At 42.6% G+C, this 24,602-nt stretch overlaps 2 protein-coding genes across 2 annotated transcripts in view; both read left to right on the forward strand.

Annotated features, from left to right (window-relative positions):
- Positions 1–24,602, forward strand: part of DPY30 (dpy-30 histone methyltransferase complex regulatory subunit) — a 937,477-nt gene that overhangs the window by 687,558 nt on the left and 225,317 nt on the right. The gene's annotated exons all lie outside the window — the stretch shown is intronic.
- NLRC4 (NLR family CARD domain containing 4) overlaps positions 1–24,602 on the forward strand; it is a 42,217-nt gene that overhangs the window by 4,595 nt on the left and 13,020 nt on the right. Inside the window, exons 3-8 of the mRNA XM_050754135.1 lie at positions 4,440–4,555; positions 8,041–8,301; positions 9,073–11,067; positions 19,272–19,364; positions 22,087–22,257; positions 24,047–24,139. Coding sequence (XP_050610092.1) covers position 4,555; positions 8,041–8,301; positions 9,073–11,067; positions 19,272–19,364; positions 22,087–22,257; positions 24,047–24,139 — 2,614 coding nt within the window. The 5' untranslated portion in view covers positions 4,440–4,554. The remainder of the gene's footprint in view (positions 1–4,439; positions 4,556–8,040; positions 8,302–9,072; positions 11,068–19,271; positions 19,365–22,086; positions 22,258–24,046; positions 24,140–24,602) is intronic.

Genomic DNA, 24,602 nt, shown 5'->3' on the forward strand with positions numbered 1-24,602 from the left:
ATGAATTAGTTTTAACATAAAAGGGAAATTTTATTTTCTGAAAACAGATATGCTTTTGAAGCAGCATCATTGTCTGGGGCAAATATCCCATGTTCGTTGTCTCACACCAAGTGAATCGAGGACATAGACACACAAAAAGAGAGTTTGAGAGTGGAGTTCCAGAGTGGAAGTTTAGGCCGGTCACAGTGGCTCACACCTGTAATCCCAGCACTTTGGGAGGCCGATGGGGGCGGATCACGAGGTCAGGAGTAGAGACCATTCTGGCCAACATGGTGAAACCCAGTCTCTACTAAAAATACAAAAATTAGCTGGGTAAGGAGGCATGCACTTGTAATCCCAGCTATTCGGGAGGCTTAGACAAGAGAATCGCTTGAACCCAGGTGGCAGAGGTTGCAGTGAGCTGAGGTCGCACCACTGCACTCCAGCCTGCCTATAGAAGAGTGCAAAGCAACATCACCAGCAGCAGCAGTAGCTGTGATAGCTATAAGCTCTATGATCACAGCTATTAAAGTAAATATGAATCTCTTTGATCTATTAAGTATTCCTTTTAGTACTTCAGTGATAATATGTATGAAGGGAGAGGCCTCCCAAGTTCTATTGAGGGAAACAGGTATCCAGACTCCTTCTCGGATCCTTACCAGTAAAATGTTATTATCTTTATTAAAGGTAATAAAAAAGAAAGAAAGAAAGAAAGAAAGTGGAGGTTTAATAGGGGAAAGAAAGAGAAAAGAGAATAGCTCTCTCTCCTGCAGAGAGAGAGGGGAACCTGAGTGAGAGGTTTTGTTGAGAGAGAGGGGAACCTGAGTGAGAGGTTTTGTTATGAAATGCATGTTTTTTTGTTTTGTTTTGTTTTTGTTTTGTTTTGTTTTGTTTTGAGACAGAATCTCGCTCTGTTGCCCAGGCTGGAGTGCGGTTGCACCGTCTTTGCTCAGTGAGCTCTGCCTCCCGGGTTCAAGCAATTCTCCTGCCTCAGCCTCCTAAGTAGCTGGCATTACAGGTGCCCACCACTGCACCCGGCTAATTTTTGTAGTTTTTAGTAAAGACGGGGTTTCACCGTGTTAGCCAGGATGGTCTCAATCTCTTGACCTCGTAATCCGCCCGCCTAGGCCTCCCAAAGTGCTGGGATTACAGGCGTGAACCATCGCGCCCGGCCAATACATTGTAGTATTTTATACAGTAGAGTACTACTAAGCAATGAAATGTTATAAACTACTTATACTACAAGCAACAGCATGACTTACACAGACATTGTGTGGAATGAAAGGAGTAGCACATGCTGTATGATTCCGTTTATGTGAAGTTCTTCAACAGGCTAAACTAATTTATGGTTTAAAAAAATCAGAATAGAGATTGTCTGTGAGGGTACGGTGGAGACGGAATTTGACTGGGAAGGGGCATGGGATACTTTCCAAGGAGAGGGCAGTGTTTTCTGTCTTGATAGGTGTTTGAAGTAGAAGCATTTTTCAGCTCATCAAAGGGTACAGTTAAGATCTGTGCTTTCACTGTAGGTGAATTTTTCCTAAGAAAGAATAATAAAGAATAAAGAATAATAAAGAATAATAAACCAGCATTGAATTCTACTTAATTATATGGACATAGAAATGTGCTAACATCTGCAACTTACATAGATTGATAAATGGATAGAGGGATGGATTTTCTCTATGTGTGAAAATGTTCATAATAAAATGTTAGGGTAATGACCAGACACGGTGGTTCACGCTTGTGATCCCAGCATTTTGGGAGACTGAGGCAGGCAGATCACTTTAGCCCAGGAGTTTGAGACCAGCCTGGACAACACGGCAAGCCTCTGTCTCAAAAAAAAAAAAAAAAAAAAAAAAGAAAGAAAAAAAATGAGCCAGGCATAGTAGCACACACCTGTGGTCCCAGTTACTCAGGAGGCTGAAGTGGGAGGATCACCTGAGCCCAGAAGGTTAAGGATGCCGTGAGCCATGATCAGGCCACTGCACTCCAGCCCGGGTGACAGAGTGAGACCCTGTCTCAAAAAAAGAGTTTTAATGTTAGGATAACATGAGTTCCCATGCCAATTCCATTCACATGAGTTCCCAAGCCAACTCCATTCACATACCCCAATCCCACTCACATAGCTCCCGTTTTGTTTCTCCCCACCCAGTGATTCTAGTTCTCTTCCCCACTTCCTGTCTGCCCTCTCATGCTGCCTTTAATTCAGACTTCGCATCTTCATCCTGACGCAGGGGGTCGTGTATGTGTGTATGAGGAGCCGGGGTAGATCATCTAACTTGGTCTCAGAGGCTTCTGGGCCCCTGTGGAGGGGAAAGGGAGAAAGGAAGTTGCTTTTCAAACCATCTAGGAGGATGAAATGACAGGACCATACCAGGAAGATGAAATCCGTTTCTTAAAACATCACTTTAAACATGCTCCTCATAGCATAATCTCTCCCAGTTGCTCATAGGATAAAGAACAAATGCCTCATCTTGGCATACAAGGCTTTCCATAGCTTTTCCCCTTTGTACCCTGGAAGCATAACTCCTTTTTTCCGTCTCCTCAATTACTCATACTGATAGGGAACCGGGTCAGGGAAGTGCAGGGAAGAGAAGGGCGGGTCCCAGAAGGGCGGGTCCCTGGCAAGGGCTCCACCCCCAGGCCTGTGCCCACGAACCTAGGTGAGGACAGGCACTCCTGCCTTGGAGCCCAAATGTTGCATTTCCCAAGACCACTCTGGCCTGCCACACCGTCATCCTATGCGTATAAAAATCCCAGAGACCCTGGCAGGCAGATACACAAGCAGCTGGACGTCGAGAGGAACACATCGGCGGAAGAAGATACAAGCAGCTGGACGTCGAGAGGACATTGAAGGGCGAATGCTGGCGGAAGAGCACACAACAGACACCGGCACGCCAGCAGGGCATCCGCCAGAGGAAGGACGCGGAGTTTGGCCGGGAGTGTTGGAGAAGAGTCGGTGGCAGTCTGACTCCAGGGAAAAACCATCTCCCTTCTGGCTACCCCATCTGCTGAGAGCTTCTTCCAGTCAATAAAACCTTGCACTCTTTCTCCAAGACCACGTGTGATCCAATTCCTCCGGTACACCAAGGCAAGAACCGCAAGGCAAGAACCCCGGAACACAGAAAACCCTCTGTCCTTGCAATAAGGCAGGGGTCTAATTGAGCTAACACAAGCCGCCTACGGACAGCTAAACCGAAAGAGCACCCTGTAACACACACCCACTGGGGCTTCAGGAGCTGTAAACATTCACCACTAGACACTGCCGTGGGATTGGAACCCCACAGCCTGCCCATCTGTATGCTCCCCTAGAGGTCTGAGCAGCGGGCACTGAAGAAGCAAGCCACACCCCCATCGCACGCCCTGCGAAGGAGACAAGAGAACTTTTCCCCTTTCCATACTCCCCGGTCTCGTCCTCTCACCTGCAAGGCGTTTTACATCCTCACCTCCACCTCCACCCCAACCCAACTACCTCGCCTCATCTTACTTATCCTTTTTTTTTTTTTTTTTTTCCTTTTTGAGGCACAGTCTGTTTTTTCCATTTTGAGGCACAGTCTCGCTCCGTCTGCCAGGCTGGAGTGCAGTGGCACCATCTCGGCTAACTGCAACCTCCGTCTCCCGGGCTTAAATGATTCGCCTGCCTCAGACTCCCGAATAGCTGGGATTACAGGCGTGTGCCGCCAGGCCCAGCTAACTTTTGTATTTTTAGTAGAGATGGGGATTCACCGTGTTGGTCAGGCTGGTCTCGAACTCCTTACCTCAGGTGATCCGCCTGCCTTGACCTCCCACAGCACCCGGCCCTACTTATCCTTTAAGACCAGCTTCATGTGCTGTCTCCTCCATGAAAACTTCCTCCCTGGATGATTCCAGTCCATATACTCTTTCTTGGAAATACCGGAGAGAACGTACCCTCTGCACCATTCATATTGACACTTATACCATCTTTTGACTTTTTTTTTTTTTTTTTTTTTTGAGACGGAGTCTCGCTCTGTCGCCCAGGCTGGAGTGCAGTGGCCAGATCTCAGCTCACTGCAAGCTCCGCCTCCCGGGTTCCTGCCATTCTCCTGCCTCAGCCTCCCGAGTAGCTGGGACCACAGGCGCCGCCACCTTGCCCGGCTAATTTTTTGTGTTTTTTTTTTTAGTAGAGACGGGGTTTCGCCGTGTTAGCATCTTTTGACATTTAATTCCAAGTTGCCTTCTTGGCTCTGAACAGCAGAAACGAGAAGAAACTTTGAAGAGAAGGGCAAAGTTGCGGTTGAACACAGTTTAGAGCTCTAGGCCAGGAGTCCAGACCCCTGGGTTCTCTTTAGGGCTTGGCCATGAATAGCCAGTGGCTTTGAGCAAGTTTTTATCTGGTTTGAGTCACCATTTTCTTATCTATGAAAAGCAGGGCATTACTTAGTTAATTGCACCAGCCCCTCTGCTTGATAGTCTCTGGTTCTGTTTTGTTTGTTTTACAGAATGAAGAGTAGTTTTATAGAAAAAAGAGGACAATATTGGGATCACCTTTGACCTGTCCATTTGGAAATATTTTCTATTGAGTTATAGAAAGGTGGGAAGCTTTCATTTAGAACAAGTAAGTATATGAGAAATAACATCTGCCTGGTTTTACAGTCTGCTACCAAATACTGGTGATGTTGAATGGAAAATCAATTCATGGCTTCCTCTGACCAGTCGTATGTGGAATTACCGATAAATATTCTTCTGTTGTTTTAGGAATTCAGTTGCAAATATGGTAACCTGTGATAAAAGACAGAACCACAGACAGGATAGGACTTACACAAAGAGTGACCAGGTGTATGTTTTAAAGTGTTCTCATCACCTGTTCAGCCAGACAGCAGAGAGCTACACACATCAAGCTCATTGTGAAGAAACATGGTGTAGATCTAAGTGGCAACCAAAATGTAGCTCTTTCCACTTCAACGACTGGGTGTAGACCTGCGCTGTCTAGTATATTAGTAGTAGCCACTAGCCCCTGTAGCTATTTAAAGGTGAATTTAAATAAAATTTAAACTTCAGTTGCACAGTCACTGTAGCCAGATTTCAAGTACTCAGTAGTCAGATATGACTAATGACTACCATATTGTATAATGCGGATATAGAACATGTTCATTATCACAGAACATTCTATTGAAAGGCATTGGTCTAGACAAAGAGATATTCTGAAAAGAATGAATAATGAATTAATAAATGAGCAGCATTTTTTCCACCTAATTACTTGATAAGGAAGGAGTATGATGGTCTACATACAAGGATATATAACATAGTACAATAATACCTTACTGTTTTGTATATATAGATATATATATCTCTATATTTTTTTATTTTTTTGTGAGACAGACTCTCGCTCTGTAGCCCAGGCTGGAGTGCAGTGGTGTGATCTCGGCTCACTGCAACCTCCACCTCCTGGGTTCAAGCAATGCTCCTGCCTCAGCCTCCTGAGTAGCTGGGACCACAGGCGCGTGCCACCATGCCCAGCTAATTTTTTGTATTTTTAGTAAGGGCGAGGTTTCACCATATTAGCCAGACTGGTCTCGATCTCCTGACCTCGTGATCCACCCGCCTTGGCCTCCCAAAGTGCTGGGATTACAGGCGTGAGCTACCACGCCCAGCCACTTTTCCAATTTTGAGACATTTTTGTGTATGAGAGTTATGTGACTTATTCAATATAATGAGTCTTTTAAATAGAATCTTTTAAATAACGTGTCTTCATTTTATAGGTGAAGAAATGTAGTCTTAGGAAGGCTAGGCTGTGAACTTGTGTATGTGGGTCTCTAAGCCTTTCCGAGGCTTGCTTTCTTTTTTTTTTTTTTTCAAGACGGAGTTTTGCTCTTGTTGCCCAGGCTGGACTGCAATGGCGCGATCTCGGCTCACCGCAACCTCCACCTCCCAGGTTCAAGCGATTCGCCTGCCTCAGCCTCCCAAGTAGCTGGGATTACAGGCATGCGCCACCATGCCTGGCTAATTTTGTATTTTTAGTAGAGACAGGGTTTCTCCATGTTGGTCAGGCTAGTCTTGAACTCCCGACCTCAGATAATCCGCCCACCTCAACCTTCCAAAGTGCTGAGATTACAGGCATGAGTCACCGCATCCAGCTAAGGCTGTATTTCTTTAGCTCTAAACTGAAGATCACAACGGGACACAGAACTTAGAGGTTACTTCCATAGGGATGATGTAGAAGCTAGAGAACAGATGAGACCCCAGAAGGAAAGAGATGGGACTGTCTTGCAGGACATGTAGACAAGGAATATTCTGGCTGAGGTCAGCAGTAGAGCTCTGCAATGGTGAGAAAGGACAGCTGGGATGGGGTCCTGGTGCTTGGAGTGATTGATGGTGCATTTCAGGCCAGAGAGGTTCTGGGGTCTTTGAGAGAAGCACATTCCCTCTCTGATCAGTCAACACAGGTTTGAAAGCCAGGAGCAGCCAGGCACGGTGGCTCATGCCTGTAATCCCAACACTTTGGGAGGCTGAGGCGGGCAGATCAACTGAGGTTGGGAGTTTGAGACCAGCCTGACCAACATAGAGAAATCTCATCTCTACTAAAAATACAAAATTAGCTTGGCGTGGTGGCACATGCCTGTAATCCCAGCTACTTGGGAGACTGTGGCAGAAGAATCACTTGAACCCAGGAGGCAGAGGTTGTGGTGAGCTGAGATCGCACTTATACTCCAGCCTGGGCAATAAGAGCGAAACTTCATCAAAAAAACAAAAACAAAACAAAACAAAAAAACCCAGAAGCAGCCTAGCCCAGGAAGAAATCTAGTGCAGACGGTGTCTGAGAGTTAAAAACCAGGAAGACATTTCTCCAAGCTGTCACAAACATAGCATGGGCACAGTGGGCACAGTGCCTGGGTACAGTGTGGTCTGCCTTTCAGAATTAGACATTGCAGAGTCAGACACAAAAAGGACACAACTATCCTCAAGGCCAGGCGGGAGAGCTTACATTGGATAAAAATCAATGTTTTGATGTGATACTCTTCAGAAAAGACCAAAGTCTGTGAGAGATAAAATGTGCTCTTCCTTTGTAGGGTGACACCTGAATAAAGGCTAAAAATAGTAGCTATCATATATTGAGTTATAACTTTGTACGAGATACTATACATGAATTCTTGTAACAACTTCCTAAGTTAAATACTGTTCTCCACACCATTGTACGGATGAGGAATCCCTGGTGTGCTGGAGCTGGTTCTTACTGTGATGTGAAACCTGATTATTGAATTTTCAGGATTTTGTTAGCCAGCTGACATACACTGTTAGCTTGAAATAGGCCATGGTAGGAATATTTATACCACGGGGATTGGTGAATGCTACAAATTAGGGCCTTTACTCCTAGAAGGCCAGTTTGTGAAACCATTTAGCAGCACATAATTTTTTTTGTTGTTGTTGAGATGGAGTTTTGCTCTTGTTGCCCAGGCTGGAGCGCAATGGTGCAATCTTGGCTCACTGCAACCTCCACCTCCCAGGTTCAAGCGATTCTCCTGCCTCAGCCTCCCGAGTAGCTGAGACTACAGGCATGCACCACCACACCTGGCTAATTTTGCATTTTTAGTAGAGACAGGGTTTCTCCATGTGGTCAGGCTGGTCTCAAACTCCCGACCTCTGGTGATCCACCCGCCTCGGCCTCCCAAAGTGCTGGAATTACAGGTGTGAGCCACCGTGCCCAGCCAGCAGCACAGAATTAAAATAGACTCAAAGAGGCTTAGTGACTTGCCAAAGTCACACAGATGGTAGCAAGTGGCAGATCCTAGGCCAGTGCTGTTATTCTAAAGCCAACGGTCTTACCACTACGACCTCAATGGGGACTGTTTTGTATCGGAGGGACAAGATAACTCACCTTACTTCATCACCAAAGCAAAACCATCTTGCTCATCAATGACTCTGGGGTTAGAACTGCTTTGCAGAGCATTTCTTAAAGGCCTGGAATTCAAGCATTTGACATCTCCATAACTCAGGAGATGCCCACAGGAAAAAAATGCATGGCCCTAATGCTCTGGAGACAGATGCTGACATGCACATTATATATAAACAAATAAATATATATATTTCTCCCCATCTCCTCAGTGAATTTCATAAAGGACAATATCCGAGCCCTTATTCAAAGAATGGGAATGACTATTGTAAAGCAAATTACAGATGACCTATTTGCATGGAATGTTCTGAATTACGAAGAAGTATGCAACATTTGCTGCGAGAAGGTGGAGCAGGATGCTGCGAGAGGGATCATTCACATGATTTTGAAAAAGGGTTCAGAGGCCTGTAACCTCTTTCTTAAATCCCTTGAGGAATGGAACTATCCTCTATTTCAGGACTTGAATGGACAAAGTAAGTATCATTTAGTTTTGCAGATGGCAGAGCCTCTGCTTTTCCTCCTCTTCATATCACCTGGCAATGGCCTTTGATTCCTGCTAAGGAAAAGCTTAGATGATTTTAGGAAAAATTCATAGTAGATCAATTGATGGTGAAGCCAAACAACCCCAGGGCCAGGGAATAAATGACTGAGTATAGTGTCAATGCAAGATAAAACAGGACAATGAGTGTACTAGTTAAGCTGCCAATGCAGCAGTGGTTCTCAGCGTTCCCTGCTTGGATGAGATCTACCTATGGGAGAGAGGCCCAGCTGACTACCTACCATGTCCAGGCCTCCTGGTAAAGACAGCCTGACTGACACAAGAGCACAATTCTATTTTTCATGAAATATGAATTCAGTTTTTATTTTTTTAAATTAGTAAATAAGGTCATGACAGATTTTACTTAGAGTGAAGGCCTAATATGCTGACAGTTACCCCAACCATCTTTCTCCGCCAAATTCTTTACTTTCCTTAACCCATACACAAGCTCCTCCCTGTTCCAACCAGCTGCTATAAGATTTGGTTGTGGAAAGGAGGAAACAGAAAGCAAAAAGGGGAGTGGGGTAAAGGATGCCGGGGAAAGGGGGAGCAGACAGGACCCTTTGTGCCTGCTCGGAACTGGGAAAGGACATTACGTTCACCAATGGCAGATTCTCAGCCTCACCCCCTCGTTCATCCTCCTGAACACTAGGTTTTGAGGAGACACAGAATTGGGTCCTCTTTAACATCACCTCTTCTCTAATAGGTCTTTTCTATCAGATATCAGAAGGAGACTTGGACGATTTGGCTCAGGATTTAAAGGGCTGGTACCATACCCCATCTTTTCTGAACTTCTATCCCCTTGGTGAAGATATTGACATTATTTTTAGCCTGAAAAGCACCTTCACAGAACCTGTCCTGTGGAGGAAGGACCAACACCATCACCGCGTGGAGCAGCTGACCCTGAACGGCCTCCTGCAGGCTCTTCAGAGCCCCTGCATCATTGAAGGGGAATCTGGCAAAGGGAAGTCCACTCTGCTGCAGCGAATTGCCATGCTCTGGGGCTCCGGAAAGTGCGAGGCTCTGACTAAGTTCAAATTCGTCTTCTTCATCCGTCTCAGCAGGGCCCAGGGCGGACTTTTTGAAACCCTCTGTGATCAGGTCTTGGATATACCAGACACAATCAGGAAGCAGACATTCATGGCCATGCTGCTGAAGCTACGGCAGAGGGTTCTTTTTCTTCTTGATGGCTACAATGAATTCAAGCCCCAGAACTGCCCAGAAATCGAAGCCCTGATAAAGGAAAACCACCGCTTCAAGAACATGGTCATCGTGACCACCACCACTGAGTGCCTGAGGCACATACGGCAGTTTGGTGCCCTGATTGCTGAGGTGGGGGATATGACAGAAGACAGCGCGCAGGCTCTCATCCGAGAAGTGCTGATCGAGGAGCTTGCTGAAGGCTTGTTGCTCCAAATTCAGAAATCCAGGTGCTTGAGGAATCTCATGAAGACCCCTCTCTTTGTGGTCATCACTTGTGCAATCCAGATGGGTGAAAGTGAGTTCCACTCTCACACACAAACAACACTGTTCCATACCTTCTATGATCTGTTGATACAGAAAAACAAACACAAACATAAAGGTGTGACTGCAAGTGACTTCATTCGGAGCCTGGACCACTGTGGAGACCTAGCTCTGGAGGGTGTGTTCTCCCACAAGTTTGATTTCAAACTGGAGGATGTGTCCAGCATGAATGAGGAAGTCCTGCTGACAACTGGGCTCCTCTGTAAATATACGGCTCAAAGGTTCAAGCCAAAGTATAAATTCTTTCACAAGTCATTCCAGGAGTACACAGCAGGACGAAGACTCAGCAGTTTATTGACGTCTCATGAGCCAGAGGAGGTGACCAAGGGGAATGGTTACTTGCAGAAAATGGTTTCCATTTCGGACATTACATCCACGTATAGTAGCCTGCTCCGGTACACCTGTGGGTCATCTGTGGAAGCCACCAGGGCTGTTATGAAGCACCTCGCAGCAGTGTATCAACATGGCTGCCTTCTCGGGCTTTCCATCACCAAGAGGCCTCTCTGGAGACAGGAATCTTTGCAAAGTGTGAAAAACACCACTGAGCAAGAAATTCTGAAAGCCATAAACATCAATTCCTTTGTAGAGTGTGGCATCCATTTATATCATGAGAGTACATCCAAATCAGCCCTGAGCCAAGAATTTGAAGCTTTCTTTCAAGGTAAAAGCTTATATATCAACTCAGAGAACATCCCCGATTACTTATTTGACTTCTTTGAACACTTGCCCAATTGTGCAAGCGCTCTGGACTTCATTAAACTGGACTTCTATGGGGGAGCTATGGCTTCATGGGACAAGGCAGCAGAAGACACAGGCACAATCCACATGGAAGAGGCCCCAGAAACCTACATTCCCAGCAGGGCTGTATCTTTGTTCTTTAACTGGAAGCAGGAATTCAGGACTCTGGAGGTCACACTCCGGGATTTCAGCAAGTTGAATAAGAAAGATATCAAGTATCTGGGAAAAATATTCAGCTCTGCCACAAGCCTCAGGCTGCAAATAAAGAGATGTGCTGGTGTGGCTGGAAGCCTCGGTTTGGTCCTGAGTACCTGTAAGAACATTTATTCTCTCATGCTGGAAGCCAGTCCCCTCACCATAGAAGATGAGCAGCATATCACGTCGGTAACAAACCTGAAAACCTTGAGTATTCACGACCTACAGAATCAACGGCTGCCAGGTATTGTAAATATCAGTGGTTTGTGCTACGTTCACTTAAAAAAAAAAATAGTGTATAAATTTGGAAAAGGAGAGAGGAGACTTTATTTCTTCTAAAGGGTTACAGCCTGCAAGGTGGCCATCCCGCAGGCTGGGAAACATGCCTCTAACCAAGACCACAGACAGGCACCTCGAAGGAGGGGTTGGGGTAGACGCTTTATGTTGAATGGGTTGGCTAAACATACATATTCAACAGATTACAGGAGGAGCTATGAATATTCCTGAAGGTGGTCTTGACGCATGCCTATTGAATAAACATGCATGTAACATACAACCCAAGTTCACTTTGGGGTGGAGATTTAGCATTTAAATCAAGCTTATCCAACCTGCAGCCCGTGGACTGCACGTGGCCCAAGACAGCTTTGAATGTGGCCCAGAACAAATTCATAAACCTTTTTTTTTTTTTTTTTTTTGAGACAGAGTCTCGCTCTGTCGCCCAGGCTGGAGTGCAGTGGCCGGATCTCAGCTCACTGCAAGCTCCGCCTCCCGGGTTTACGCCATTATCCTGCCTCAGCCTCCCAAGTAGCTGGGACTACAGGCACCCACCACCTCGCCCGGCTAGTTTTTTGTATTTTTTAGTAGAGACGGGGTTTCACCATGTTAGCCAGGATGGTCTCGATCTCCTGACCTCGTGATCTGCCCGTCTTGGCTTCCCAAAGTGCTGGGATTACAGGCTTGAGCCACCGCGCCCGGCCCATTCATAAACCTTTTAAAAACATTATGAGTTTTTTTTTGCAAATTTTTTTTTTTTTTTTTTTTTTTTTTTAGTTCATCAACTATCATTAGCGTTAGTGTATTTTATGTGTAGCCCAATACAATTCTTCTTCCAATGTGGCCCAGGGAAACCAAAAGATTGTACATCCCTTTAAATGATTTAAATGTATTACAATAGGCCTATACTTCAGAAGTTCTTTTCAGAACACAAAGGTAAGCAGGTATGCAATCTCTGTAAACCAGCCAGAACCAGTCTGTGGTTGGTGTTCCTCTGATCAGGAGAGAGTTACTGAAATCACTCTCTTCTCCAATCAAAGCTGTAGTTATGGCAGGTGGAACAGGGATTGTTAGCATTTGTGAGCTGGATGAGTTGCGAATTGTTTAATATTCACAACTATCAATATTGCTTGTCTTGAGACCAATGCATGTTTAGCTACCAAAGAAGAAAAATCTGTGGTGGTTACGGCACAGTTTATTCTTAAAAAAAATTTTTTTTTTCAAGGTAGGGTCTTGCTCTGTCACCCAGGTGGGAGTGCAGTGGTGCAATCACAGTTCATTGCAGCCTCAACCTCCTGGGCTCAGTCGATCCTCATTGTTTGTTTTTTTTTTTTGAGAGACGAGGTCTCACTATGTTGCCCAGGCTGGTCTTGAACTCCTGGGCTCAAGCAATTCTACTGCCTCCACCTTCCAAACTGTTGGGATTACAGGCATGAGCCACGACGCCCAGCCTAGGACAGTTTATTCTTTAAGTGTAGAGCTGCATGACTTAGCCTTTGCCTGGCATGGTCTTATGTCCTGTTTATAACTTGGTATTTTATTGCCATAAAAAGTCTGTTCTGTTAGTCTTATGATCTCTATGTTAACAGTAATGCTGATGAGTTGTGTTCAAACCACAAAAGAGAGGGAGTATGATGACGTGTGTTTGACCTCCCATCCTGTCATGGCCAGGTCCTTTGTTTAAGTTTTTTTCCGGGGTCCCCTTAGCCCAGAGGGGATGCATTCCATTGGTGCAGGGGGGCCTAGGAATTTTAGTTTACAGCTATAATCAAGCCTGGCTGGAAATAATAGCCAGGAATACTGTGAAAATGTTAGATATATAGTTTTGCTTTATTTATTTATCTATTATTTATTTTTATAGATATGGGGGTTCAAGTGCAGTTTTTTTACATTGATATATTTCGTGGTGGTGAAATCTGAGCTTTGAGTGTAACCACCATTATCAGTCAGATAATTTCTCATCCCTTGCCTCCCTCTCACCCTCCCACCTTTCCAAGTCTCCATGTCTATTCCGCTTTCTATCTCCACGTGTACACATTATTTAGCTCCCACTTGTGAGTACATATGGTATTTGACTTTCCGTTTCTGAGTTATTTCACTTAAGATAATGGCCTCTGGTTCCATCAGTGTTGCTGCAAAAGGCATGATTTCATTTTTATTAGTTTTGTTTTAAATTTTCTAGTAGTTTCTGCTAGGTGTCAGGACTTGAAAGGAAGGTAGAAGGGCGGTGGAGAGAGGTCCATGCTGGGGAAAAGTTGTCAGATTGGGAGCCATAGGGAAGATTCCCAGAGCTGTAGACTGATTGGAAAGATATATATACACACACCTACATATATACATATATGTATGTGTTTAAATATCTTTAAAATATTTTTATTAAAAATATAAATATATTAAAAATATTTTTATTAAAAATATATTGAGAGGCTGAGGCAGGTGGATCCCCTGAAGTTGGGAGTTTGAGACCAGTCTGACCAACATGGAGAAATCCCGTCTCTACTAAAAATACAAAATTAGCCGGGCGTGGTGGCGCATGCCTGTAATCCCAGCTACTGGGGAGGCTGAGGCAGGAGAATCACTTGAACCCGGGAGGTGGAGGTTGCGGTGAGCCGAGATCGTGCCATTGCACTCCAGCCTGGGCAACAAGAGTGAAACTCTGTCTCAAAAAAAGAAAAGAAGAGGAAAAAAAAAAAAAAAAATATATATATATATATATATATATATATATATATGCGCGCAGGTTAAGCTTGTCTTCAGCAAATCCTTCTGCGAGCACCCCCATCTTTACCAATACCCAGTCCTCCCCTGCCAAGTGACACCCTGCCCTACTTCAAGTCTTGGAGGAAATCCAGCCTGTAAATTAATCACCTGCAGGAGTTAGTAGCTAATTGTGTTACAAGATTCTCATCTGGGAAATTGTAGAAGATACCCAGCCCCATTCCCACCCTAACTATTGTTTACTTAGTTGGGGCCGGGCCAGGTGACTCACACCAGTAATTCCAACACTTTGGGAGGCCAAGGCAGAGGATTACTTGAGATCAGTCTGGGCACAATAGGAAGACCCTGTCTCTACCAAAAATTAATCATCTGGGCGTGATGGTGTACGCCTGTAATCCCAGATACTCTAGAGGCTGAGGTGGGAGGATCACTTGAACCGAGGAATTTTCAGGCTGCAGCAAGGTATGATCATACCAGTGCCTGGGCAACAGAGCAAGACCCTATCTCCAAAAAGAAAAGAAAAAAAAGAATGAATGGTAGAAGATTTGGGGAATATTGTCTAACATGATGAAATTCCAGATTTTAGACTTCAGACACAGATATGTGAGGGCAATCTTTCTGGGTAAAGGGGATACTTCCCCAAATTCCGAATAACACTAAAGGAGAATGCCTGCCCTACCTGTGTAGACCAGTTTGGTTGCCCAGAGCAGGAATGCTATGTGGTGTGAAGCTATGAGAAGCAGGAACCTTGTTCTACTTAACTGTAGCAGTCTGGGGTTAGTTTCAGACACAAGCAATTTCCCACCCAGCTCTGCCTTGCTTGTCACCCTGCAGAGAAATTTTCTGTCATTTTGAGATTCTAGAATTTTTTGTACAGATAATCTTTGAAACCTCCTCCTTAATGCGGGAATCCCTTCTGTAAGATTTTGGATGTCACGAAGACTTTATTAGACTACCTTCTGTGTCAGGAAGCTCACCATCTACTCATGACAACTCTTCTTTTATACTGATCTTGTAAAGTGATCACCTGTGTGCTGAATTTGGCCTACATGGTGTTTAGAATTATTTTGTAATGTTTGCCATTTAAAAAATTATTTACTTTATTTAACTATTATTATTTTTTTGAGACAGGGTCTCACTCTGTCACCCAGGCTGGAGTGCAGTGGCACAATCTTGGCTCATTGCAACCTCCACCTCCTGGATTCAAGCAAGTCTCCTGCCTCAGAATCCCAAGTAGCTGGGATTACAGGCGCACACCACCACACCTGGCTAATTTTTGTATTTTCAGTACAGACGGGGTTTCACCATGTTGGCCAGGCTGGTTTCAAACTCCCAATCTCAAGTGATCCACCCACCTCGGCTTCCCAAAGTGCTGGGATTACAGGTGTGAGCCACTGTGCCCGGCCCTCCTTCTTTTTTGTAGAGACAAGGTCTCTCTATGTTGCTGAGGCCAGTCTTGAACTCCTGGGCTCAAGTGATCCTCCCCCTCAGCCTCGCAAACTGCTAGGATTATAGGTATGAGCCACTGCATCCAGCCAGTTTTAGAAGGATGTTTTTTGTGGGGTTTGCAGGAGAGGGTGTTGTAGATTCCTTGACATTTTTATTGTAGACAATCATGTTATCTTTGAAAAGAATGATTTTAAATTCTTCCCTTCCAATTTGTATTCCTTTTATTTTATTTTTATTTTTTGCCTTATTTCAATGACTAGGATGTGCAGTACAATGTTGAACAGGGGTGGTAGGAATGAACATCTTGTCTTGTTCCTGACCTTAGGGAGAAAGCATTCAGACTTTCACCGCTAAGTATAATGTTTAATGTAGTTTTCTTGTAGATGTCTTTTATCAAGTTGCTGAGAATTTTTTTTGTCATGAATAGATGATGGATTGTGTTAAAGGTGTTTTCTGTATCCATTTATATGATCATGTCATTTTACATGAATGGACGTTGGATTGTTTTTATAAAATTATTTTTAAATTATTTTTGAGGCCGGGTCTTGTTCTGTCACCCAGGCTGGTGTGCAGGGGCATGATCATAGCTCACTGTAGCCTTGACTTCCTGGGCTCAACAGATCCGCCCGCCTCAGCCTCTTGACTAGCTGGGACCACAAGTGTGCACTATCACATCTCGTTAATTTTTAAATTTTTTGTAGAGATGAGTTCTCACTATGTTGCCCAGGCTGGTCTCGGACTCCTGTGCTCAAGAGATTTTCCCGCCTGGGCCTCCCAAAGTGTTGGGATTACAGGTGTGAGCCACCCAGCCTGGATGCTGGATTATGTTACATGTGTTTTCTGCATCAATTTATAGGATCATGTAGTTTTTCTTTTAGACTGCCAATATAATGAATTATATGGATTGATGTCCAAATATTGAGCATCCTGCATTCCCTATATGAAACCCATTTGGAGGTGGTGTAATATTCTTTTTTTTTTTTTTTTGAGACGTAATCTTGCTCTGTCACCAGGCTGAGTGCAGTGGTGCGATCTTGGCTCACTGCAACCTCCGCCTCCTGGGTTTAAGTGATTCTTCTGCCTCAGCCTCCCAAGTAGCTGGGACTACAGGCACATGCCGCCATGCCCAGCTAATTTTTGTATTTTTAGTAGAGACGGGGTTTCACCATGTTGGCCAGGCTGGTCTCGAACTCCTGACCTCGTGATCCACCTACCTTGGCCTCCAGAGTGCTGGGATTACAGGTGTGAGCCACCACACCTGCTGTAATATTCTTTTATGCATGACTGAATTCCATTTGCTATTTTGTTGAAGATTTTTGATTCTATATTCATGAATGATATTGGTCTAAAGTTTAATTTCCTTTCTTTCTTTCTTTTCGAGACAGGGTCTCACTCTGTCACCAGGGCTAGAGTGCAGTAGTGCGATCTCAGATCACTGCAACCTCCGTCTCCTGGGTTCAAGTGATTCTCCTGCCTCAGCCTCCAGAGTAGCTGGGATTACAGGAGCCTGCCACTAGGCCCAACTAATTTTTTGTATTTTTAGTAGTGATGGGGTTTCACCATGTTGGCCAGGCTGGTCTCGAACTCCTGACCTAGTGATTCGCCGGCCTTGCCCTCCCAAAGTGCTGGAATTACAGGCGTGAGCCACCACGGCTGCTATAATATTCTTTTATGCATGACTGAATTCCATTTGCTATTTTGTTGAAGATTTTTGATTCTATATTCATGAATGATATTGGTCTAAAGTTTAATTTTCTTTCTTTCTTTCTTTTCGAGATAGGGTCTCACTCTGTCACCAGGGCTGGAGTGCAGTGGCGCAATCTCAGCTCACTGCAACCTCTGTCTCCTGGGTTCAAGCAATTCTCTTGCCTCAGCCTCCAGAGTAGCTGGGATTACAGGAGCCTGCCACTACGCCCAGCTAATTTTTTGTATTTTTAGTAGAGACGGGGTTTCACCATGTTGACCAGGCTGGTCTCAAACTCCTGACCTCGTGATTCGCCTGCCTCGCCCTCCCAAAGTGCTGGGATTACAGGCGTGAGCCACCTCGCCCAGCCTCAATTTTCTTTCTTTTCTTTTCCCTCCTTCCCTCCCTCCTTTCTCTCTCTATTCTGTCTCTCTCACTTTCTTTCGTTCGTTAAAGACAGTGTCTCATTCTGTCACCAAGGCTGGAGTACAGTGGTGTGATCACAGTTCATTGCAATCTTGATCTCCTGGACCCAAGCGATTATCTTGCCTCAGTCTCCTGAGTAGCCAGCACTACTCACACCTGCCACCACACCTGGGTAATTTAAAAAATATTTTGTAGGGATAGGGTCTGGATATATTGCCCAGGCTGGTCTCGAACTCCTGGCCTCAGGTGATCCTCCTACCTCTGCCCCCAAAGCATGGGGGTTATAGGAGTGAGCCACTGTGCCTGGCCTAAATTTTTTTCTTCTACATCTTTGTCTGCTTTTCATATCCAGCTAATGATGGCTTCATAAAATAAGTTGGGAATTGTTCTTTGTACTTCTATTTTCTGGAAGTGATTGTGTAGAATTGATATTATTTCTTCTTTAAATGTGTGGTAGATATGAAGGCAGTTGAAGAAGGAAAAAAATGAAAATGTGTGGCAGAATTTGCAAGCGAACGTATCTGTGCCTGCAGGTTTCTTTTTTGGGAAATTTTAGATTACAAATTCAATTTCTTTAATAGCTATAAGGCTATTCCGGTTACCTATTCCATATCTCACGACTATTGGTAGTTTGCGGTTTTCAAAAAATTGGGCAATTTCATATATGTTGTCAAATTTATGTGTGTAGATTTGTTTATATTATTCTCTAATTGTCCTTTTAATATCTGCAGTGTGTGTAGTGATATCCCCTTTTTTGTTTCTGATATTGGTAATCTGTGTCTTCTTTTGTCAGTCTTGGTAGAAATTTTCTAATTTTATTGATCTTTTCAAAGATCCAACTTTTAGCTTCATTGCTTTTTTTCTATTGTTTACATTTATAATTTTGATTTCTGGGCTGGGCATGGTGGCTCACGCCTGTAATCCTAGCACTTTAGGAGGCTGAGACCAAAGGATCACTTGTGCTCAGGAGTCCGAGACCAGCCTGGGCAACATAGTAAGATCTTGTCTCTGTTTTTAATTTTTATAATAAAGATGTAATAATTTTGATTTCCACCCTTATCTTTATTAGTTTATTTCTTCTTTCCTTTATTTTGCTCTCTTTTCTGTAATTTCTTTTTTTTTTTTTCGAGACAGAGTCTCACTCTGTCTCCCAGGCTGTAGCGCAGTGGCGTGATCTCGGCTCACTGCAAGCTCCACCTCCCGGGTTCACGCCATTCTTCTGCCTCAGCCTCCCGAGTAGCTGGAACTACAGGCGCCTGCCACCACGCCCAGCTAATTTTTGGTATTTTTAGTAGAGACGGTGTTTCATTGCGTTAGCCAGGATGGTCTCCATCTCCTGACCTCGTGATCCACCCGCCTCGGCCTCCCAAAGTGCTGAAATTACAGGCGTGAGCCACCGCGCCGGCCTGTAATTTCTTTAGTATGCCTCAGTTGTTGATTTGAGACCTTTCCTCATTTCTAATATAAGTATGCAACGCTGTAAATGTCCCTGTAAACACTATGTTAGCTGAAGATTTTTTTTTTCTTTTCACCCCTTTGTGAGTGGAGAGCTGCAGATTTTGAAGTTTTGTTCTTATTTTTAAAAATATTTTTCAAAATATTGTCAAATTTTCCTTGAGTCTTTTTTAACGCATAATTATTTAAAAGTGTGTTGTTTAATTTTCAAGTGTTTAGAAATTTCCCTGTTATCTGGGAAATCATTTGGAGAACATGCTTACAGTGAAGTACAATGCCCATTTCTTATAAAAAGTATGTTTTTATGTCTATTTCATGAGCATTTTTGGCTCATGGCGATCATTAAAATCTTTTGATTGGTAACAAAAATGACAGTAATAGTAAATGACATAGTAAATAGCAAATATCCGCTGAACAGAGTCTAATCTTCTTTCTTTTGACAGGTGGTCTGACTGACAGATTGGGTAATTTGAAGAACCTTACAAAGCTCATAATGGATAACATTAAGATGAATGAAGAAGATGCTATAAAACTAGGTCAGATTTCTGTTCTCATATGTGTATTAATGTGAGTTTGATAATAAGAGGAGTTAACTTCAGGCTGTGACACTGTGTGTCTGCACAAGGCAAGGATGTTTTTATGTACTTATGGCTACATTGGTTTCCCTAGACATATTCAAATTGTACAACACTAGATGGTAACCCTTTTGGGAAGAGAGCCCATGACGTGTTTTTAATTTCCCTCTCCCTGGCTCATTGGCTATGTTTTTATTTAAGGCATAGAAACAATATTTTAGTTTATAGTATGGTTTCATAATTGCATAGAAACAATATTTTAAAGTTTATACTATGATTTCATAATTAAGTAAAATTTCATAAATGAAATAGGACACAGGAAACAATGTGAATCAAGAAAACTTTGGGGGAATCATGCTTTCATTCTACACTAGAGGTTGTGTTTCCCCAATCAAAAAAATGAAAAGGAAAAGGAAACTTCAGGAACACAAGCAGAACACATGGCTTACCACAGGGAACCAGGCCCTCCAGGCCAGGGAGGATTCCTGTTAAAGCTGCTTTCCTTGAATGTCCCTGTTTCCTCGTGTGTTAGATTTTTTTTTTTTTTTTTGGCTCTTTTTTTCCCTAGTTGAGTCCTCACTAAAAGGCTCCTCTCTTCCCTTCACCTTGTTCTTTCTTATTCTGCTTCCTGCCGAAAGACAACTCTATCCTATAATCAAATCATGGCTGAAGCCTGGGCACGGTGTATCACGCCTGTAATTCCAGCACTCTGGGAGGCCAAGGCGGGTGGATCACCTGAGTTCAGGAGTTCAAGACCAGCCTGGCCAACATGGTGAAACCCCATATCTACTAAAAATACAAAAATTAGCTGGGCGTGGTGGTATGCACCTATAATCCCAGCTACTTGGGAGGCTGAGGCAGGATAATCACTTGAACCCAGAAGGAGGAGGTTGCAGTGAGCCGAGATTGCTCCACTGCATTCTAGCCTGGACGACAGAGAGAGACTCCATCCCGAAACAAAAACAAAAACAAAAGCAAAACATGGCTGACTTCTTTTCTTTATATGGCCTACATGAGAATAATCAAATTAATTCAGTGTTCAATAAACATTTATTGCATGTGTATAAATTACACAGAAAATCAGAGCTGGAAGAGGATTGAGAGCATCTAATTCAACTCATTCATTTCACAGAAAACTCCACTGGAACCTAAAATAGCTTATTGACTTGCTCAAGATATTACCAACTGGCAGAAAGAGGTCAAAAAGTACCTCTCTAGGACAGCCTGCTTCTGCTATTAAGGAATCAAAATATGAACTTGACTAAACCAGTCTAATTATATTAGTAATAATTTACTCTTTATTAAAGAGTTACTGTGCTATAGGTTAGACACTAGCCTAGGCAGTTTTATATACTTCATTCCACTGAGTCCCCACAACAGTCCTAGTACATAGATATAATGATCCCTAAAGCTTAAGCTAAAAGATTGAATAACTCGTCCAAGTTTATAATTATTAAGTAGGGGATCCAGGAACTGACTGCAAAGCTCAGGTCATGCTCACAACCTCCAACCTGTATGTACTCCCATGACAACAATGAACATTTATTGAACATTTATTGAGCACTTACTATGTGCCACATTAAATATATTACATACATTATCTGCAACCTTCCTGAAAACTCTGCAAGATTGATATTATTAGAATCATATATTTCTTTTCTTTTCTTTTTTTTTTTTTTGAGGCAGAGTCTCGCTCTGTTGCCCAGGCTGGAGTGCAGTAGCGAGATCGCAGCTCATTGCAACCTCTGCCTCCTGGGTTCAAGCGATTCTAATGCCTCAACCTCCCGAGTAGCTGAGATTACAGGTGTGCACCATCACGCCCAGCTAATTTTTGTATTTTTAGTAGAGATGGGGGCTCTGCCATGTTGGCCAGGCTGGTCTCGAACTCCTGACCTCAGGTGATCTGCCCACCACTACCTCTCATAGTGCTGGGATTACAGGTGTGAGCCACCGTGCCTGGCCATTAAAATCATGTATTTCTTTCCTGTAGGCTACAGTACCATCAAGATAAGGCAATATTTTAATGACACAAAGTAAGGCCTAACCAATCCTAAACTGCACATTAGCTTTAGACCTAAGAATGGGGGACATTTCAGAATGTTTCCAATTGTACTGTTGATATAAGGTAAATCTTTTTTCTGGTTAAATACACTGCAGTGGATGTGGTCTTCATTCTAAAGCATCAGGCGGGACTTGTGGTCTTCATTCTAAAGCATCAGGCAGGCCCCATATCATGAGTCCCAGGCAAGAGTTTTGAGGCTGTGAACAGTTGCACTAGAAGCACTCCAAGGACCAAGTCCCCATGCTACCCCCCTGAACTCAGCCCCCCGCTGTTTAAGATTTTTGAGAAGATTGAAAGGAGAGTGCTCTAGAACACTTCATCCATCTAAAGAATTGTCGTAAGAGTATACATTGATGCCCATTAATTACAAATTTACGATAGTGTTTCTTATGCTACTAAGAGAATAACCTCCACATAAGTGATTTTTGTGTGGTCCAAGAGACTGGAAAGTGAGAGTTGAAAGAAGAACAGCTCTCTTTGACTCTTTGTAGCTTAAGGTTGCTGCAGGAAGAACATGGGAAGGTCTCTGCACAATTATTCTTTGCTTTCTTTTCAGTTCATTAATCTATGCTTAAATTGAATTAACTTGGTATCCTAATGCATTCCTTTCTCTTTTTTCAGCTGAAGGCCTGAAAAATCTGAAGAAGATGTGTTTATTTCGTTTGACCCACTTGTCTGACATTGGAGAGGGAATGGATTACATAGTCAAGTCTCTGTCAAGTGAACCCTGTGACCTTGAAGAAATTCAATTAGTCTCCTGCTGCTTGTCTGCAAATGCAGTGAAAATCCTAGGTAACTGTTGCTTCCATTAACTGAATGAGGACAGTATAACAGAACATGTGATACTATTATACTAATTCATACTAAATGTCTCAAATGGAAATTTAATTTTAAGGAAAACTGGAAAAGATAATAAAAACTTCTGGATAATAAGCAGATTGTTTTTAATGATTTTTCTCCATATTGGAATTAAAATCAACTATTGATGGATAATAGGGGATAATTTCAGAATAACTGAAGATGTAACTTTTAGAGAAAGTGAAAAGGAAGAAAATAAGAAATAGGTGCTTGAAACTTGCCACACAACCTGTCATATAATTTACTGCCTAATAAACATTTAAATGAATGGATAAATGATTGAGAAGTGAGAGATAAAGATTTTCTTAAATTATCTCAGGCCTCTAATTCCTACCCATTGCCCTGTTAAGATGAAGTTAATGTGCATTAATGTGACAATTGAGTCTTCTGAGTTCCCAAAGGGATGCATATCGAGTATGGGGAAACTTACTGCATATTTCTGGATAAACTATACATGTGTAATTCAGACATATTTTAAAATTTAGATTTTGGAAAAGAGTGGTATAATCTTTTTAAAGTTAAACTATATAACTTCTGGGAGTCTCTAAAGATAACTAAGGAAGCCATTTGTATACTAATACAAAGTTACAGCTAGAGAAACCCACAGTTGAAAAAGGCTAGACAAGTACTGGGAATATGAGCACAATGAGCACATGCCTTTATTTCTCTGCTTACTGCTGGGCAGAGACAGGCTTAGAACTGGAAATCGCAAATGTACTCTTTTAAAGAGAAGTTCAGCAGGTTTTTTACTGTAGAGCACACAACCCAGAAGAGACTTTAAGAAAAGGGCTCATATTATTGATTAAAAATAGTAGCCAATATTATAACAAGAGTACATATTCATGAAAAACTTGTCTGATTTTTTTAAAAAGGAGATTTTTCTAGCCTTGACAGAAAAAACTTCACCTAGATTAAGCAAGAGTGATAACATGTGAAGAAAAGAACTAAGCAATTCTTAGCTAGACTGGTACCATTATATAATTCATGTTTGCATACAAAATAGTTTTCCATTACCTCAACATATTTATGTCTTTGTTATTCAAATACATCTTTTGTACATAGCATAAAACTGGGTCTTGCTTAAAAAAAAAGTTCTGATTATCTGATTATCTCTGCCTTTTAATTGGAGTGTTTAGTCCATTAAGATTTAATGTAATTGTTGATATGGATAAATTTGAATCTGCCATTTTGCTATTTGTTTTCTTTTTTCTCATCTTTTTTTTTTACTAGGTTTTTATTATTAACATCACAACAATTATGTCAATAAAATCATCTCAGTTGAGGTACACAAAACCAGCTCATTTCATTTTTGTTGTTGTTGTTCCTGTTTCTCCTGTATGATTAAGGACATTTTATAATTGAAGCAACTTTACATTTTATCTGGTCCAACTACCTCATTCTATAGAGGAAGACATTGAGGCTTAGAGATTTTTCCATGATGACATAACAACTACATCCCATGCTGCTTTAGGCTTTATGTGACCTGGAATTTATTAATCAGAACCTAGGACCAATGACTATTTGCCCATTTGGTCATAAACATGGGATTTGGGGGTTATGCCTATGCCAGTGCCTTTGGAAATAATTAAAATAACCAAGGCAAGTTATGATTTGCATTACCATTAGCAGAAAAGATAAGAACTCAGAATTATTCTAAGGATACTTCAAAATACATTTATATTTACCTGAAAACTTTTTTATTTTGGATTACTTTTTTTCCCAGCTCAGAATCTTCACAATTTGGTCAAACTGAGCATTCTTGATTTATCAGAAAATTACCTGGAAAAAGATGGAAATGAAGCTCTACATGAACTGAGTAAGAATGACAATTCAGCCAAAATCAGATGCTTGAATATGTGTACTGGGTAGTCGAAATACATAGCCTGGGCCCTGAGGTCTTTTATACCCATGTGTGCCTTACTAGATGCACCCTCCTTAGGAACATCATTTAGGCCTTTCCTAAACTGCCCTTAACAAACACAGGCCCATGTCTTTTAAGTCACCAGTTTACATATGCTCACTGCACTTTGAGGCGGGATCCCACCTGCTTTCCTCCTTTGAGGAGGCAACTGTCAGAGTAGCTGATGTGCAAGACAAATTTGCTTAAGGAATTGGTGATATGGATTTTTAGGTGTGACAGTGATATGTGATTATGGTAAAAAGAAAAAAAAAGGAAAGAACTGATTCATACTGTCCATGATTTGCTTTAGAATAATACCGGGGGAATTAGGTCAGGATTAAGCAAGATTGCCCATGATTTAATGTTTTTGAAAAGTGAC

This window comes from Macaca thibetana, chromosome 13 (assembly GCF_024542745.1).
Source record: "Macaca thibetana thibetana isolate TM-01 chromosome 13, ASM2454274v1, whole genome shotgun sequence".
Taxonomy (NCBI): domain Eukaryota; kingdom Metazoa; phylum Chordata; class Mammalia; order Primates; family Cercopithecidae; genus Macaca; species Macaca thibetana.